The 16,649-nt window shown below is 44.0% G+C and overlaps 3 gene segments (V, D, J or C); all 3 read left to right on the top strand.

Moving 5' to 3' along the window:
- Positions 1 to 1,142: 1,142 nt before the first annotated feature.
- On the top strand, positions 1,143 to 1,756 carry LOC113047669 (Ig heavy chain V region 5A-like). The segment is given in 2 exon segments: positions 1,143 to 1,284; positions 1,369 to 1,756. Coding segments are annotated over 2 exon segments (366 nt in total).
- Positions 1,757 to 4,724: 2,968 nt separating this feature from the next.
- Positions 4,725 to 5,272, top strand: LOC113047668 (Ig heavy chain V region 914-like). The segment is given in 2 exon segments: positions 4,725 to 4,832; positions 4,909 to 5,272. Coding segments are annotated over 2 exon segments (363 nt in total).
- Positions 5,273 to 5,781: 509 nt separating this feature from the next.
- LOC113047667 (Ig heavy chain V region 5A-like) lies at positions 5,782 to 6,361 on the top strand. The segment is given in 2 exon segments: positions 5,782 to 5,942; positions 6,054 to 6,361. Coding segments are annotated over 2 exon segments (351 nt in total).
- The last annotated feature ends 10,288 nt before the right edge of the window (positions 6,362 to 16,649 follow it).

The following is a 16,649-nucleotide window of genomic DNA, read 5'->3' as shown; positions in this document are numbered from 1 at the left end:
ATCACAAAGTGTAATCACTAAAAATAATTTGCACCACAATATGAAACCAATGAAACTCAACAATCATAAATCTTTGCAGTATTTCACCAACACAACTTCCCCCTTGCTATTTGCTAGTTCTTTAAAATATCTGGAAGATAAGATTTACAGGTCATCTTGTTATTTAACAGTAGCCAAAAAAACAATATTACCAATTTTTTTTCCCCACAGATATAATATAAAAAAGAAGAAAAATTATTTAAATGGAAATTAAATGAAATTTAATGAAAGAAGGAGATTCAATACTTTTCTCACAAACAGTGGCATATTTTATACATTTTAAAGCTCCACCTAAATGTAAATGATATTACAGACAGTATTTCTACCAGCAGTGTTCAATGAAATTGTAGCAGTTAACCTTCCTGAATCATTTGAAATGGCAGACATTTCATTCTTATTTTTTCTCCTGATGTGTTTTACTAGTATGTATAGACAGTCTGTTTGTCTGTGTAATAATATTTAATTCTGGCTTCAGATTTCATTAATAGATTAATAGATGTACTGTATATATGATAATGCTGACAGGCCATTATATATTTTTGTTTTAGGTGTTAACGGCCAGAGCTTGGAGTCCATCCCATCAAGTCCTGTCACCAAAAAGCCTGGAGAAACTCTGAATCTCTCGTGTAAAGGATCTGGATTTGATTTTGGACAGTACGGCATGCACTGGATCAGACAGTCAGCAGGACAAACATTCATCTGGATGGGGGCTATCTGGTATGACGCCAGTAAAACAGTGTATGCTAAAAGTGTAGAGGGACGAATAGAAATCACTAGAGACAATTCAATTATTAGATTAAATATAATAAAATAATAACAACAGTAACAGCAGATGGCGCTGCAGCACAAGACAACTCTGAGTCAAAGAAACAGACCAAAGACATCTTATCCTAAAGGATGATATACTGGCCAATATTTACCTATATTTACCTTGAATATAAGCTATTTAAATGCCATGATTGCTGATACATATGTATGACCTTAATTGAATATATAAGAAAAAACAAATATCAAGTTGATTTAAATGTGTTATATTGTTATTGTCACAGAGGTCAATGCTGTCTTCTGAAAGAAAAAAAATTAGATACTCATTTACTGGGTTGCATATGCAGTATTGTATGCAAATATAGTCTCTCCTCCTCTTTATTTGAGTTTTAAGATGAAGAGGAGCAGCTTGTTCTCACTCGTCTCAAACCATGATCTCTTCATCTCTCTGGTTGTTGCTGCTGCTGGCAGCTGTTTCTCGTAAGTCTTTACAGATTCTTTAGAGATACTTCATATTAAAACACTCAAGGTTATACATAATATTGACCATATTTTCCCCCTCAGGTGTCCACTGTGTTGAACTGATCCAGACTGGTTCTATGGTCTTAAGTCCTGGTCAGGTTTTGACACTGTCCTGTAAACTCTCTGGATATACAGTGTCTGACAGCAGCTACTGCACTGGCTTCATTCGGCAGCCTGCAGGAAAAGCTCTGGAATGGGTTGGATACATATGTGGTAGCGGTAACACATATTACAGTGATAAACTGAAAAGTAGATTTCAAGTCTCCAGAGATTCTTCCAGCAACACAGTGACTCTTCAAGGACAGAATATGCAGACTGAGGACACATCTGTGTATTACTGCGCCAGAGACTCACAGTGACACAGAGCAGCTACTGTCTTGTTCAAAAACCACTCTAACACTCGGCACACAAATAAACAGCTTTATGCTATCCTCACTAATACTAACTACTGATTCAGTTCAGATGCAGTTTAAATACTCATAAATGCTCATTAAGTATTAAGAAAAATGACCCAGATATTAGTGTACTTTCTTTATAAAAAATGTACAATATTGTTAAGTAATAAAGTTATAAAATATAATTATTTTTCATTATTTCAGATAGTGAAGTCTATTTTTATGGTTTAAAAATCTTTCACACAGTCTAGATATTATTAAATGAAAAATTTAGTTATAAATGTTGGTATTGTCATAGTAAAGAGTAGTTTTGTAGTTTAATAGTTAGAATGTTATAAGTTAATTTGATTAAGGAGCAAATCATTTAAATCAAATCTGATTAAAGTTTAAGTTGTACCACAAAATCTACTGGAACCTGCAACCTGGAAAAGCACTGGTGTGGATGGGCCGTATTTGGAGTAGCGGACAAGGACAAGACTATGCCAAAAGTTTTAAGGGATGAATAGAAATTAGAGACAGTTAAAGAAAACATGGTGTATCTCAAACTGTCTGACTGACAGAAGAGGACTCAGCTGTGTATGTCTGTGCAAGACAAGCACAGTGTTGTACAAATAAACTTGTGGTGTAAAACTGCAGTTCACGACATAAAGTTAATATCACAAACATTATAGTTTATATTACGCTTGGAGTGAATAAAACTAAATAAAGACTGTAACTTTATATTATAAATAATATTTCATACTAATCAAACATCGAAAGATCAGATCAATGTAATAGATATTAATAAGCGCTGGATTCTGGTTATCCTCTGTGTAAGTGTAAAAGATAATCTCAGTAATCTTTCATCATTTCCTCATTATGCATATTCAAAAGAATCTATGACAGGCTGCAAGTATTAATATCCCGCTGAACCGAATTAAGCTGTAGAGTCATAAACATTCACAAGATGAAGAATATACCCGCATTACTAATATTGTTCAACTTAAACTGTGAGTTAATAAAGTGTGTGAGACAGAGAGACAGACAAGAGCCTTGAAATCACCAGAGATGAAAATGAAACTTTCTGACTGACAGAAGAGGACTCACAGTGATACTAAAGTATGTGGCAAAATGATTCAAAAACTGGTCTAGACCCACTTTTACTGTAAAACTGCAGTTCTCTTCTGTGTCAGTAGGTTGCAGTCGAACACTAGACGTTGTCCACTACACAGTGACACACAATCACAGAAACACAGCGACTCATACAGTCAAAACATTTGTTTTAAACTTTTCAAAACTTAAAAAGACAATCAAGATTCATATTAATTTCAAACACTCTAATTCACTCTGATGAATCTAATAAGTGTTTTGAATCTTTAAATGCATGACAACTATATAAGCTTTGTTTATGTGTGTACATGCAATATAATGCACACATAAGGTCCTTTTGTCAGTCAAGTCTAGCGCTGGATCAACACAAAAGTGAATTCATTCTGTAGCATAGCATCAAAGAGTTTTAACTATTTAATACTCTGTATGTGAAAAGGTAAATGTCAGTATACTTCTCGTGAACAAACATTCAATGATAAGACACATATGTACAGATGAATGCAATGTTTAATAATAAGCAGCACACAAAACAAGAAAATAATACATTTTATGCAAAACTAAAGAAGATTGCATCATATAGCTGTTCATGTAGCCAGAGCTGCAAGTTTTGCTATTGATGTTTCATTGTAATGACTGTTTCTTGGGTTATAGCACTGTCAACCCTTCAGTAGACACCTATACTGACATTAAATCTGAATTATGGGTGAGTATGTCATGCTCATATAATGTGGTAAAACATTGTGTGCTTGTTTTTATACTTTTCCTATATAATGACAAATAAGGCAAAGTATGTAAACCTCATACATAACCTCACATCTGTCGTGTGTGTATACTTTCTAAGCATATTAAAATGGTAATAGCAGGAAATGAAAGGCAGAACTCAAATTAGCGCTCAAACAACAGGCTACATGTTGTTTGAGCGCTAATTTGAGTTCTGCCTTTAATTTCCTGCTATTACTTAGTATTGTCTGTGCAGTGCAGTTTTGTTTTTGAAATATGCTGCAGTTGTCTGCAGGGATGAATATGAATGCATGAAGCAAAATATCAAATCAGAGTACATGCTTTTGTTTGTGAAGAGAGAGGATTTCCATGATGCAAATCTCTCGTGCACATGCACAGTATAAGCTGTAGCTGCCTCAGAATAAACAGCGGATCATATTTTAGTCTTTACTAATTATTGTATGATATCAGATGTTATGCTGAAATGTGAATTGCAGCTTGCTGAAATGTATAATCTCTGATGTAATTCACCAAACATTTTTTCAGCACTATATCACCTGAAGTTACATTTACATTTATCAGTGTCCACAGCTCAAAAAAGAACCTCAGGGAAGAGCATATCACATATCACTGAATATTGTGAATGTATTGATAGAGATCAACTATATTATACATACACCACCCATTTATCCTTTTTCCATTTTTACCTGAACTTATTAATAATAATATTTTTACAATCTTTTGAGGCTATTTTGTAAAAAAAAAGAATAATTTACTTTAATAATAATTTAATTATAATTAGCCGTCACAACATCAGGTTCTTTATTGTCATCAGTTTCACGAAGAACCTTTAACATCCACGGAAACTTTACATTCCACAAAAGGATCCTTATTAGTGAAAAAGAGTCTTTAGATAAAACAATCTTCATACTGAGCCAAAAAATGGTTCTTTAAACAAATGTTCACTGAAAGGTTCTTTGGGGAACCAAAAATGGTACTTCTATGGAATTACTGTGAAAACCCCCTTTGCAACCTTTATTATTATATATATTTTTTTTAAAGGAGCAATTACACTGCTATGCTCGTACACTGGTGATGGTTTGTCATATCGTTCTTTAATAGTTTGATCCTTCAGTCATAATTGCACTTTGTGACCCCCCCCCACCCCCCCAATGCAAATGAAAACAACTCTGGACATCTGTTTAGTATTTATGTGCTGCTGACTGGATCTGAAGTGTTACATCACCACTGTCAAGATGAAGAATACACTCTGCTTACTGCTGCTCTCATTCAGCCTACAACGTGAGTTTTCACAAGTCTATTATCAGATCTACGGGAAAAGATCTACTTAAATCAGTCTTTTCAATCTTCTTTTTAGGCATAAAATGTCAAAGTATGGAGTCCATTGAAAGCACAACTGTGAAGAAGCCTGGAGAAACTCTGACTCTGTCCTGTAGAGGAGCTGGGTTCAGCTTTAGCTGCTGTAGCATGCACTGGATCAGACAACAAGCTGGAAAACCCCTTGTGTGGATGGGACGTGTTCATAGTGGCGGCAGTGGCTATGACTACTCTGAATCCTTCAAAGGTCGAACTGAAATCACCAGAGATAATTCAAAGAGTATGGTGTATCTGAAACTATCAGGCCTGACAGCAGAAGACTCAGCTGTGTATTATTGTGCAAAGCAAGCACAGTGACACAAAGTCTTGTACAGCTGAACAAAAACCACACTGACTGTTTTCTCTGATGTCACTAGAGTTCAACAGATGGCAGCAGAGAATAAAAATCTGTAAAACAGAGCCTGATGAAAATATGCTGTTAAATATGCAGTGAAGTTCACTATAAAAGCTTAAACATGACAGCACAAAGGCTCTGACTCCTTTAACACAATGGGTGTGTTTTTCTATGTGTAGATTTGTGTTAGTGGTTAAATATTTTACAGTGACATTTGTTTTCAGGGCACAACTTGCAATAGAGGCCTTTAAAACTTCTAGTGCAGTTCCAAAAGAAACGTTTACTGAACTACTGCTATTGTTGCTGTCATAAGTTTTATCAGTTATTTCAAGCCTTTAAAAAGAATTAGAATTGTTGGGGAAGAACATTATGTCAAATTGATTCATGTCAAGTATATAAAAAAATTAAAATACTGAACAAAACATGTCTTAGAGTCTCTAATGAGAGCAATAAATCATATGAATCCTACCATTAATATTTTTGTTGCATGTAAATTTTATTAAAAGCTCTGTGCGATTATGTAAATCTCCTGTTGCATATTTAAACAGCAGGCATGAGTCAGTTTACACATTCATCTGATCACTAGAGGGAGTGAAGAATCACTTCAGTTCAGTCAAACTGTGCTGAGAAACAAACCATGATCTCTTCATCTTTAGTGCTGCTTCTGGCAGTCATATCCTGTAAGTTTAGTCTATTTTCTGTGTGATACATCATTTTCTTGATCAAAAGATTGTTAACAGTTTCTAAATGTCATGATCTCTTATTAACAGGTATTATTTGATTTGATACAGGTATTGATTCATATGATCTCACTCAGCCTGAGTCTCTGACTGTCCGTCCTGATGCCACTCTCACTATCAACTGTAGAGTCTCATATTCAGTTACAAGTGAGCATACAGACTGGATTCGTCAACCTGCAGGAAAAGCTCTGGAGTGGATTGGAATCATCTGGAGTGATGGAAGCACAGACTACAAGGATTCCCTGAAAAGCAAGTTCAGTATCAGCAGAGACACTTCCAGTAACACAATAACACTGCAAGGAAAGAATATGCGAGCTGAAGACACAGCTGTGTATTATTGTGCCAAAGAAACACAGTGACAGACTCCAACAGACTCCCTGTACAAAAACATCTTCATATTGACATTACAGTATTTATCATGCGTTTTCCTTGAACTGATATTCACTGATCTTCATCAACACAACAATTTCCTAATAAAATAATCAAAACTATCAGATAAAATAAATAAGCACTATAATCAGAAAGTCAACAGAAAGTCAGTAAAATCCCTTATATTTTGCATCATTTTCATCCCATTAGAAGAGAGCAAAGTTTTGCTGTTGTCTCAGAAGAGGTATAGTAGTTTCAGCACTGTTTAATCAGCATTGAGGGTTTGACCATCAGATCTGTGTCAGTAAATGAACTGAAGTGTTTATTCTGTCTGTGTGATGTGAGTCAGGAGGTCTGTAAGAGATGTGAGCCGCCTGCTTAAACACTGATAGACTGCAGTAATCTATCAAGTGAATTTATACTGTCATAGACAATTTTCTGCAATTTCATATTTGATAATATTGATATTTCATATTAAGACAAAAAGCAATTATATTAAAAACCATTAAACAACATAGAATGAAAAGAAATGCAACACAAAGATGGCATTTATATATTTAATTATAGCTAAATAATGGTCTGTTTGTATAGATCAAACATTAACCACAAAAATCTTTATCTGGTCCAAATATGTATCAGCATGTTACATAATCAGTTCTGTGATTTGAATATGCAAATCAGCTTACTTCTTTAAATGTGACAGTTCATCTTTGTGATCTGAACTGACATCTGAACTCTGGAAACTAAGGCTATCTTTCTGGTTTAAACTTCACATACACCATGTTTAAAAAGTTTCTTTTATTTGTACTTCTGAACGTTTTACCACGTAAGTTACCACAAACTGTAACAATATACTTTACGCTACATAAAAAAATTTAACAATATACTTTTTTTACATGTTATATTGTTTCTTTTTCCACAGGTTTTGAATGTCAGACATTCACTCAGTCTGAAGCAGTGGTTAAAAAACCAGGAGAGTCTCACAAACTTACATGTACAATAACTGGATTTACTTTCAGCGGTCTCGTACTGAGCTGGATCAGACAGAGCCCTGGAAAAGGACTGGAGTGGATTGCATATATCAGCACGTCCAGTACTCCAATCTACTATTCCCAGTCAGTTCAGGGCAGGTTCACAGTGTCCAGAGATGATTCCAGCAGTCAACTGTATCTACAGATGAACAGCCTCAAGACTGAAGACACTGCTGTGTATTACTGCGCTAAAGAGTCACAGTGAATGAGTTCAGTGTCAAAGCAATACAAAAACTACTTCCTCATTCACATATGGTGATGAATATTGACTGATCAACCGCATTCCATCATATAGAAATATTCAATTATAATGCACATTCTACCTTTGTTAGGTTGTAATTAAAAATGTAAAATTTCACGTGTTTCCAGTACAACACTGATTCTGTGTGTTCACAGAGCTGTGATTGATTTACTCATGTAAACTGTGAAATGATGTGATCTGTTCTCAGCCGTTCTTTAACCTGCAGTGGCTCATGACCTGAACCACATGTTACTGAACCACATTCAAGATGACAAATGCATCACATAATTACTAACTAAACAGTATCACGTGAGCAGGAGGATGTTGTTCCCTATCTGTCGGTCACTACGAGTTATGTCGACCGACAAATGGGGTCTCACTTGGGAGGCCAATCATCTCTGATTTTAAGAGAAAACGCCAATGAAATTGGCAAGTGGATTAACACACCTGAGCCACTCCCCGTGCCAGCGGGTATAAATAGGGCGACAGGTGCATCCACTCATTAGATTTTTGCTTCGGAGCCGAGTAGTCGATGAAGAAGATCACTACAAAGCCATTCATCTTTGTTTTTGGTAGAGCTGTTCCTGGTCGGTGTGACGGCGCGTTACAGTGGTGTCCCTGCGAGCGGCGATTCCCCTGGGCGCTTCGGCTAAAAGAGACAGTTCTCTAAAAGAGCAAATCACGGACGATTCGCGTCTTTTTCAAGATGCCGTTTCGTCCGTGTCCTTCTGGATGCGGTCGTTTCCTGTCTTCGGTTGACGGTCACGAGCGTTGTCTGCAGTGTCTGGGCGTCCAACACGCTGAGGCTGCGCTCGTGGATGATTCATGCGTCTATTGTGGGCGTATGAACATGGCAGCGCTGCGATCGCGTCTCTCACTCCTCAAGGGGAGTGCAGCAGACCCCTCTGTCGCCACCCGTCCCGGTCTCTCTGGCTCGAGCAGAGGGCCGCCGGCTGGCGCTCTGGGAGATCTGAGGATTACAGTGAGAGCTTCTCCGCTGGGCCACGCCCCACGGACCTCTCACTCCTCCCGCAGTGCCTGTCCCGTGCAGCTGCCGATAGATTCTGCTGGGCCGTCTCACGGCGGTCCCAGCGTGTCTTTCGGTGCGCCGCCCGAAGATCAGATGTCGATCGCGGCATCGGGGGATGGGTTATCGACCTCTGAGGATGAGGGTTCGGCGGGGCTGCCCCCCTCGGGTGTTGTCGCCACTGCCGAATCTGACTTGGAGCTGTCGGCCATGCTTGCCCGGGCAGCCGTGAGTATCGGGCTGGAGGTGACCACACCGCCCAGTCCCGAGCCCTCGCGGCTGGATGATTGGTTTCTCGGCGCGGGACGCGGCTCACAACCTCGTTCTGCTCCGGTGCCTTTCTTCCCGGAGGTGCATGAAGAGGTGACGAAGTCGTGGACGGCCCCTTTCACGGCCAGAAGCCGCTCGTCTCCCTCTTCCATCCTCACCACCCTCGACGGCGGGGCAGCCAGGGGGTACGTGGAGGTTCCCCAGGTGGAGAGGGCGGTTGCGGTGCACTTGTGCCCGCAAAACGCCGCCACTTGGAGGAATCGTCCGCGTCTCCCGTCCAAGGCCTGTAAGCTGTCGGCCGCGCTCGCTGCCAAGGCTTACAGTGCTGCGGGCCAAGCTGCCTCTGCCCTGCATGCCATGGCTATCCTGCAGGTACACCAAGCCAAGGCACTCAAAGCTATGCACGAGGGTGGTACCGACCCGGGGTTGATGCAGGAGCTGCGCACGGCGACTGACTTCGCCTTACGGGCGACGAAGGTCACGGCGCGGTCCCTCGGGAAGTCCCTCGCAGGAGCGGCATCTCTGGCTGAACCTGGCTGAGATGAGAGACATGGACAAGGCTCGCTTTCTCGATGCTCCCATCTCCCAGGCAGGCCTGTTCGGCGACACTGTCGAGGACTTTGCCCAGCAGTTCTCGGCGGTGCAGAAGCAGACTGAGGCCATCCAGCACATCTTGCCCCGACGTGTCTCTCCGGTTGCCACCGTTCCGTCGCGGGTAGCGCCTCAGCCTGCTCGTCGCCGTGGGCGCCCCCCTGCGTCCTCCACACCAGCTCCGCCCCGTGCCGAGAGTTCTTCGAGGCCGGCGCGTCGAGCCCCGCGCAGGAGAGCGGCGCCCCCCGTGTCACTCCCGGCCGCGAAGTCCTCGAGGAAGTCGACCAAGCGGCCCTGACACGGGCAACTCGGAGATGCGGAGAACTGCTCTTCAGGAGATGGCGAAGACAGCGCCACTCCTTCCCCCGGAGGAGGGCCGGGCGGAGAATCTTCAGTTTCTGTTTTGTTCTGTTCCGCCACTGGCCGGACGGCCAGTGGTACCCACATTTTCAATAAAAGAGCAAATTCTCCTTCCTCCGAGTTGCAAGGCTCGTGGCTTGACAATGAGCGACGCACAGCTTCCTCACTCTCACCCACGACGCCCCCTTTCGCCAGCGGCCAAGAGGTCGCGGTTCGGAGACGCAACGCCTCTCCACGCGTCTCTGGCCAGTTCCTCCGGGAACACGAGGAGTGTGGTTGCGATGACCCAGGACGCAGTGCCTTCTGGGCCTTCCGGCACGACTCCCCATCGCTGCACCACTGCGGGTATGTCGACTGTCCCTTTGGTGCCACTTGTACGGTATCTGGGAGCGTGGCTTGCGCTGCCCAACCCGTCACGCTGGCTCATCCGGACGGTTCGACTCGGCTATGCGATTCAATTCGCCCGGCGACCCCCCAAGTTCAATGGCGTGCTCGAGACTTCGGTGGCAGTCCAGGACGCCCCTGTCTTGCGCGAGGAGATTGCTGTCCTCCTGGCGAAGGATGCAATCGAGCCGGTCCCTCCAGCCGAGATGAGGACGGGGTTTTACAGCCCTTACTTCATCGTGCCCAAGAAGAGCGGTGGCCTTCGACCTATCCTGGATCTGCGAGTCTTGAATCGGGCCCTACACAAGCTCCCGTTCAGGATGTTGACGCAGAAACGCATTATCAAATGCGTCCAGCCCCAGGACTGGTTTGCAGCGATCGACCTGAAAGACGCGTACTTTCATGTCTCTATCCTCCCTCGTCACAGACCGTTCCTGCGCTTTGCTTTCGAGGGTCAGGCATGGCAGTACAAGGTCCTCCCCTTCGGGCTCTCCCTGTCCCCCCGTGTCTTCACGAAGGTCGCGGAGGGCGCCCTTGCCCCACTTTGGGAAGTGGGCATCAGGATCCTCAACTATCTCGACGACTGGCTCATTATGGCCCGGTCCCGAGAAGAGTTGTGCGATCACAGGGACTTCGTGCTTCGGCACCTCAGTCAGTTGGGGCTTCAGGTCAACCGAGAGAAGAGCAAGCTCTCCCCTGTGCAGAGAATCTCTTATCTCGGTGTGGAGTTAGACTCGGTGAGTATGACGGCACGTCTCACCAGCGAGCGTGCCCACTCAGTGCTGAACTGCCTGAGTTCCTTCAGAGGCAGGACAGTGGTACCGCTGAAACACTTTCAGAGGCTCCTGGGGCATATGGCATCCGCAGCCGCAGTCACGCCGCTCGGATTGCTTCATATGAGACCACTTCAGCACTGGTTACACTCCCGAGTCCCGAGATGGGCATGGCGCCGCGGTACACATCGTGTCACCATCACACTGATGTGTCGCCGCCTATTCAGCCCTTGGTCGGACCTTGCCTTTCTACGGGCCGGCGTGCCCTTAGAACAAGTGTCCCGGCACGTTGTTGTCACAACAGATGCCTCCAACTCGGGCTGGGGCGCGACATGCAACGGGCAGGCAGCCTCAGGGTCCTGGACAGGACCTCGACTGCTTTGGCACATCAACTGCCTGGAGTTGCTGGCAGTGCATCTAGCTTTGCGACGGTTTCGTCCGCTAGTGCTGGACAAGCACGTGTTGGTCCGCACGGACAACACTGCGGCTGTTTCGTACATCAACCGACAAGGCGGTTTACGATCACGTCGCATGTCTCAACTCGCCCGTCATCTCCTCCTCTGGAGTCAGACGTGGCTCAAGTCGCTGCGCGCTGTCCACATCCCGGGGGAGCTCAATCGTGCAGCCGACGCGCTCTCACGACAGCTCACTTTCCCCGGGGAATGGCGACTCCATCCCCAGACGGTCCAGCTGATCTGGAGTCGATTCGGGGAAGCCCAGGTAGACCTGTTTGCTTCCCACGAGTCCTCCCACTGCCAGCTGTACTATTCCCTGTCCCAGGCCCCCCTGGGCACAGATGCACTGGCACACAGCTGGCCTCGGGCTTTACGCAAGTATGCGTTTCCCCCAGTGAGCCTGCTCGCATAGACACTGTGCAAGGTCAGGGAGGATGAGGAACAGGTCCTGTTGGTTGCGCCTTACTGGCCCACCCGGACCTGGTTTTCGGAACTCATGCTCCTCGTGACAGCCCCTCCCTGGCGCATCCCCCTGAGGAGAGACCTTCTCTCTCAGGGGCTTGGCACCATTTGGCACCCGCGTCCAGATCTCTGGAACCTCCACGTGTGGCTTCTAGACGGGACGCGGCAGACCTAAGTGATCTGCCCCCAGCGGTGGTAGACACTATCACTCAGGCTAGAGCCCCTTCTACGAGGCAGGCCTATGCTCTGAAGTGGAGTCTGTTCACGAATTGGTGTTCTTCTCACCGAGAAGACCCCCGGAGATGCCCGGTCAGAGTCGTGCTTTCTTTCCTGCAAGGTAGGCTGGAGCGTGGGCTGTCACCCTCCACCCTGAAGGTGTATGTGGCTGCCATTGCAGCACATCACGATGCAGTGGACGGCCGGTCCCTGGGGAGGCATGACCTGATCGTTAGGTTCCTGAGGGGTGCCAGAAGGTTGCATCCTCCTAGGACACCCCTGATTCCCTCCTGGGACCTCTCTATTGTCCTGGCGGGACTTCAGAGGGGTCCCTTTGAGCCGCTGGATTCGGTTGAGCTGAAGTTCCTGTCTCTCAAGACAGCGCTCCTGATTGCGCTCACTTCCATCAAGAGGGTCGGGGACCTCCAAGCATTTTCGGTAAGTGAAGAGTGCCTTGTGTTCGGGCCGGCCTACTCTCACGTTGTCCTGAGACCCCGGCCTGGATACGTGCCCAAGGTTCCCACCACTCCCTTCCGAGACCAGGTGGTGAACCTGCAAGCGCTGCCCCTGGAGGAGGCAGATCCAGCCTTGTCGTTGCTGTGTCCCGTAAGAGCGCTTCGCATATACGTGGACCGCACCCAGAGCTTCAGAAGCTCTGAGCAGCTCCTGGTCTGCTTTGGAGGTCAGCAGAAGGGGAAGGCTGTCTCTAAGCAGAGGTTGGCCCACTGGATAGTGGACGCCGTCGCCTTGGCTTACCATTCCCAAGGCGAGCCGTGCCCCCTGGGGGTGAGGGCCCACTCCACACGGAGTGTGGCCTCCTCCTATGCGTTGGCGCACGGCGCCTCTCTGGCAGACATTTGTCGAGCTGCGGGCTGGGCGACACCTAACACCTTTGCGAGGTTTTACAACCTCCGTGTAGAGCCAGTTTCCTCCCGTGTGTTGGGTAACAGGTAATTGGCGGGAAGGGCTGGCTGGGTGTCTCGCTTGCTGCGCCATTCCCCCTAACACGGGGATGTGAGCGCCTTCTTCTCCCAGTAGAGTTCCCCGGTTGGCGTACCCTGGTCGAGCATCCTCCAGCACCCTCGGCGTCAGACTTGGCGGAGCAGTCTGTCGCCAGGCCCAGTACTGGCGTTAGCATGCCCGGAGCCGGTCAGCCCCTGTACTGGGCTAGGTGTCCATATGGCTGGGTTCCCTACGGGTAATCCCATATGTGTATTCTTCCACGGTAAGGTTTCCCTCTTGGCAAACCCGTGTCTTCCCTTGACAGATCGCTCTGTCAGTCTCTTCTGGCAGCCGTTCCATCCCTACTCCAAGGTAGGACCTGCCTCAGAGACCCTTTCCATATGTAGTACTGCCCCCTGGGTCAGTCCATATCAGTATATCCACATGTCACCTCCCTACGGGTAGGATGTGGTCTCCGTAGCGACCTTTCCTAAAGGCTCGCTTCCCCATTGTCTTGCCAGCTGAAAGAACAAATAGGGAAGATTTGAAGCAATCTTTCACTGAAGGTTGAAATCCCTTCCATTTACTTTATGTGGGCGGAACAGCAGCATGGCCTTCTCCAGCAGCGATGTACTCACCCTTTGGCCCCTTCGGTACCAAGGTCAGTGAATTTGCGCTGGGGCTTTGGGAAGGTTACGACCTTAAGCGTAGCTTTTGTGGCACGCCAAGGCTTGTCAACAATTGCAGCGCCTCAGGGTTGTGACGTGGTTCAGGTTATGGCGTTTTCCATAGGACCCCATTTGTCGGTCGACATAACTCGTAGTGACCGACAGATAGGGAACGTCTCGGTTACGTACGTAACCCTCGTTCCCTGATGGAGGGAACGGAGACGTTATGTCCCCATGCCACAACCTTGAACCATTCGCTGTTGCCGGGACACGTTCTCGGCTCCTCAGCGTAAAACCTAATGAGTGGATGCACCTGTCGCCCTATTTATACCCGCTGGCACGGGGAGTGGCTCAGGTGTGTTAATCCACTTGCCAATTTCATTGGCGTTTTCTCTTAAAATCAGAGATGATTGGCCTCCCAAGTGAGACCCCATTTGTCGGTCGACATAACGTCTCCGTTCCCTCCATCAGGGAACGAGGGTTACGTACGTAACCGAGACGTTATCAGTAGAGTACAGCTGAGATTCGGATGTAGGTATGAATATCCATGTTATCACAGCTGTGATAATATTCACAACAAAACAGTTTTATACAACAGTTTGATTAATATTAAGTTAATATTGAGTAATTTGACTTTTAGACACAGTGTTGCCTGTTAATCGCTCTGTCAACTAAAACAACTCCTAAGGAAGTCAAGGCAAAATAAACCACTGCTTCTTTGTGAAACAATTACTTCCTGAATCCTGAATAATTCAGGAGGGTTTTTGAATGAATCAGTTTGATAAATGACTCAAAGATTCACTCAAAAAGTCACTTGTCACTACTAACTGTCATAACAATTTACCTTTGAGACAGAGTCACTGCAAAATCCACACCAATGAATGCACAGACTCATTCTGGAACAAGAAAACTGAAAAATAAATTACAAAGAACGGTACATTACTGTATAATTTGAATGATCCAACCCCCAAAATATAAAAAAATATATTTATTTATATTTTGAAAGCATGAAATCACTCTTACAGTGAATCAACATAAATCTTCTTTAAATAGTGTGCATGGTTCCTAATCATAAATGTTACAGTGATTACTTTAATTAAATACTTATTTAAAATTAAGTTCATCGTATTATGCCACGTAATCTCAGAATTCATGTTGTTTGAGCTTATGGTCACCAGGTTTGATGACAGTTATATACACTCAAAAAAAATGCTTGGTTGTTTTTTTCAACCCAAATGCTGGGTTGAGACTGCTGGGTAGGATGTTGGGTTGTTTTAACCCAAGTTTGGTTTGAAAAGTGGGCATTGATCATAACCCAGTGGTGCTCGGTTGGGAACATCAATGTGAAAGAGCGTATGCACGTCATGTTTGAGGATAAGATTGTAAGTAAACTTCATTATTCCATTATGCTATAATTTTTTTTTACTAAGACTAAAAGAATGTTTGTTTTTGTAGATGTTGAAAGCCAGAGACAAGATAACTTCATTCTTTTGAGACTGATGTTAATTATTTTTAGAAAATAAAGGTTTCTGTTGTGTCCTGCCTGTTTACGTCACATTTTGATGCAACAACAGAATGATTACATGTTTATATTTTATTTAAATCATTGATTTCCCTTTTAACTTTGCAGAACCCAAAGTAACTTTGGAATTAAGGACACAGAAGCCTGCTTGTTTGAAGAGGAGGCGGTGTTCTCAGCTTCTTCTGAAGAAAGGGAAAGACAGTTTAAGGCAAGTGAACTTCATAATTTCAAGTTATCTGTTTCTTAAATTTATTTAAATTTATTAATTAATTTATTTATTTTTTAACTAATAGTAAAAGAATGTTTGCTTTTGTAGATGTTGGGACATAGGACAGCATCATTCTTTTGAGATTTATGTAAGTTATTTTTAGAAAATAAATATTTCTGTTGTCTCTTGCCTGTTTAATTCACATTTTGATACAACAACAGTGTGATTAAATGCTTAAATTTCATGAAAACTTTCTGTATGTGTTTTTCATGGCAGAACTCAAATCATCTTTGGAGTTGTTCAGTTCAATTCAAGTTTTTTTGTATAGCGCTTTTTACGATACAAATCATTGTAAAGCAACTTTACAGAAAATTCAGTTTCTAGTAGCTTGTCAGTGGTGACTGTCAGGTGAAAAGAAAATTAATTTTCTAAAAAACGTAAAAAAAGACGTAGTCAACCAGATGATGAACACTATTAACAACTATTATTATATGATGCAGTCACACTTGTAGCAATATTTGTAAGTTCTGTTTGTTGATTCAGGGTTAGCATCATCTGAGGTCCTCTGAGAGGTTTGCATCATCTCTTCTCAGGTGTTCTGGATCCAGACTGGAGCTTGTGTAATCCTAGCAAAACAGAGAAACAAATAGAGACATAATTAGCATAGCTGCTGTTCCAACCAAGTGAAATTAATTAGTCTAACCCAAGATAAAGAATAATAATGCGCATTTGATCAGATACAACTGCAGTCACAAATTATGAGATGCATTATTCGAATGATTGGCGAAGGAGATGTGTTTTTATCTAGATTTAAACAGAGAGAGTGTGTCTGAACCCCGAACATTATTAGGAAAGCTATTCCAGACTTTGGGAGCCAAATGCGAAAAAGCTCTACCTCCTTTAATGGACTTTGCTATCCTAGGAACTACCGAAATTCAGCATTTTGTGACCTTAGGGAGCGTGTCGGATTGTAGCGTGGTATAAGTTAGGTATGCAGGAGCTAAACCATTAAGGGCGTTATAGGTAAGTAATGATAATTTGTAACTGATACCGAACTTAATAGGTAGCCACTGTTAGACTGTAGAGGAAGTATCAGTACATCCGTCTAGTTGCAAATTGTAATCCAAG

Source organism: Carassius auratus, chromosome 28, assembly GCF_003368295.1.
Source record: "Carassius auratus strain Wakin chromosome 28, ASM336829v1, whole genome shotgun sequence".
Lineage (NCBI taxonomy): Eukaryota > Metazoa > Chordata > Actinopteri > Cypriniformes > Cyprinidae > Carassius > Carassius auratus.
The sequence above is the reverse complement of the archived record's forward strand: the minus strand, read 5'-3'. Positions and strand labels throughout refer to the sequence as shown.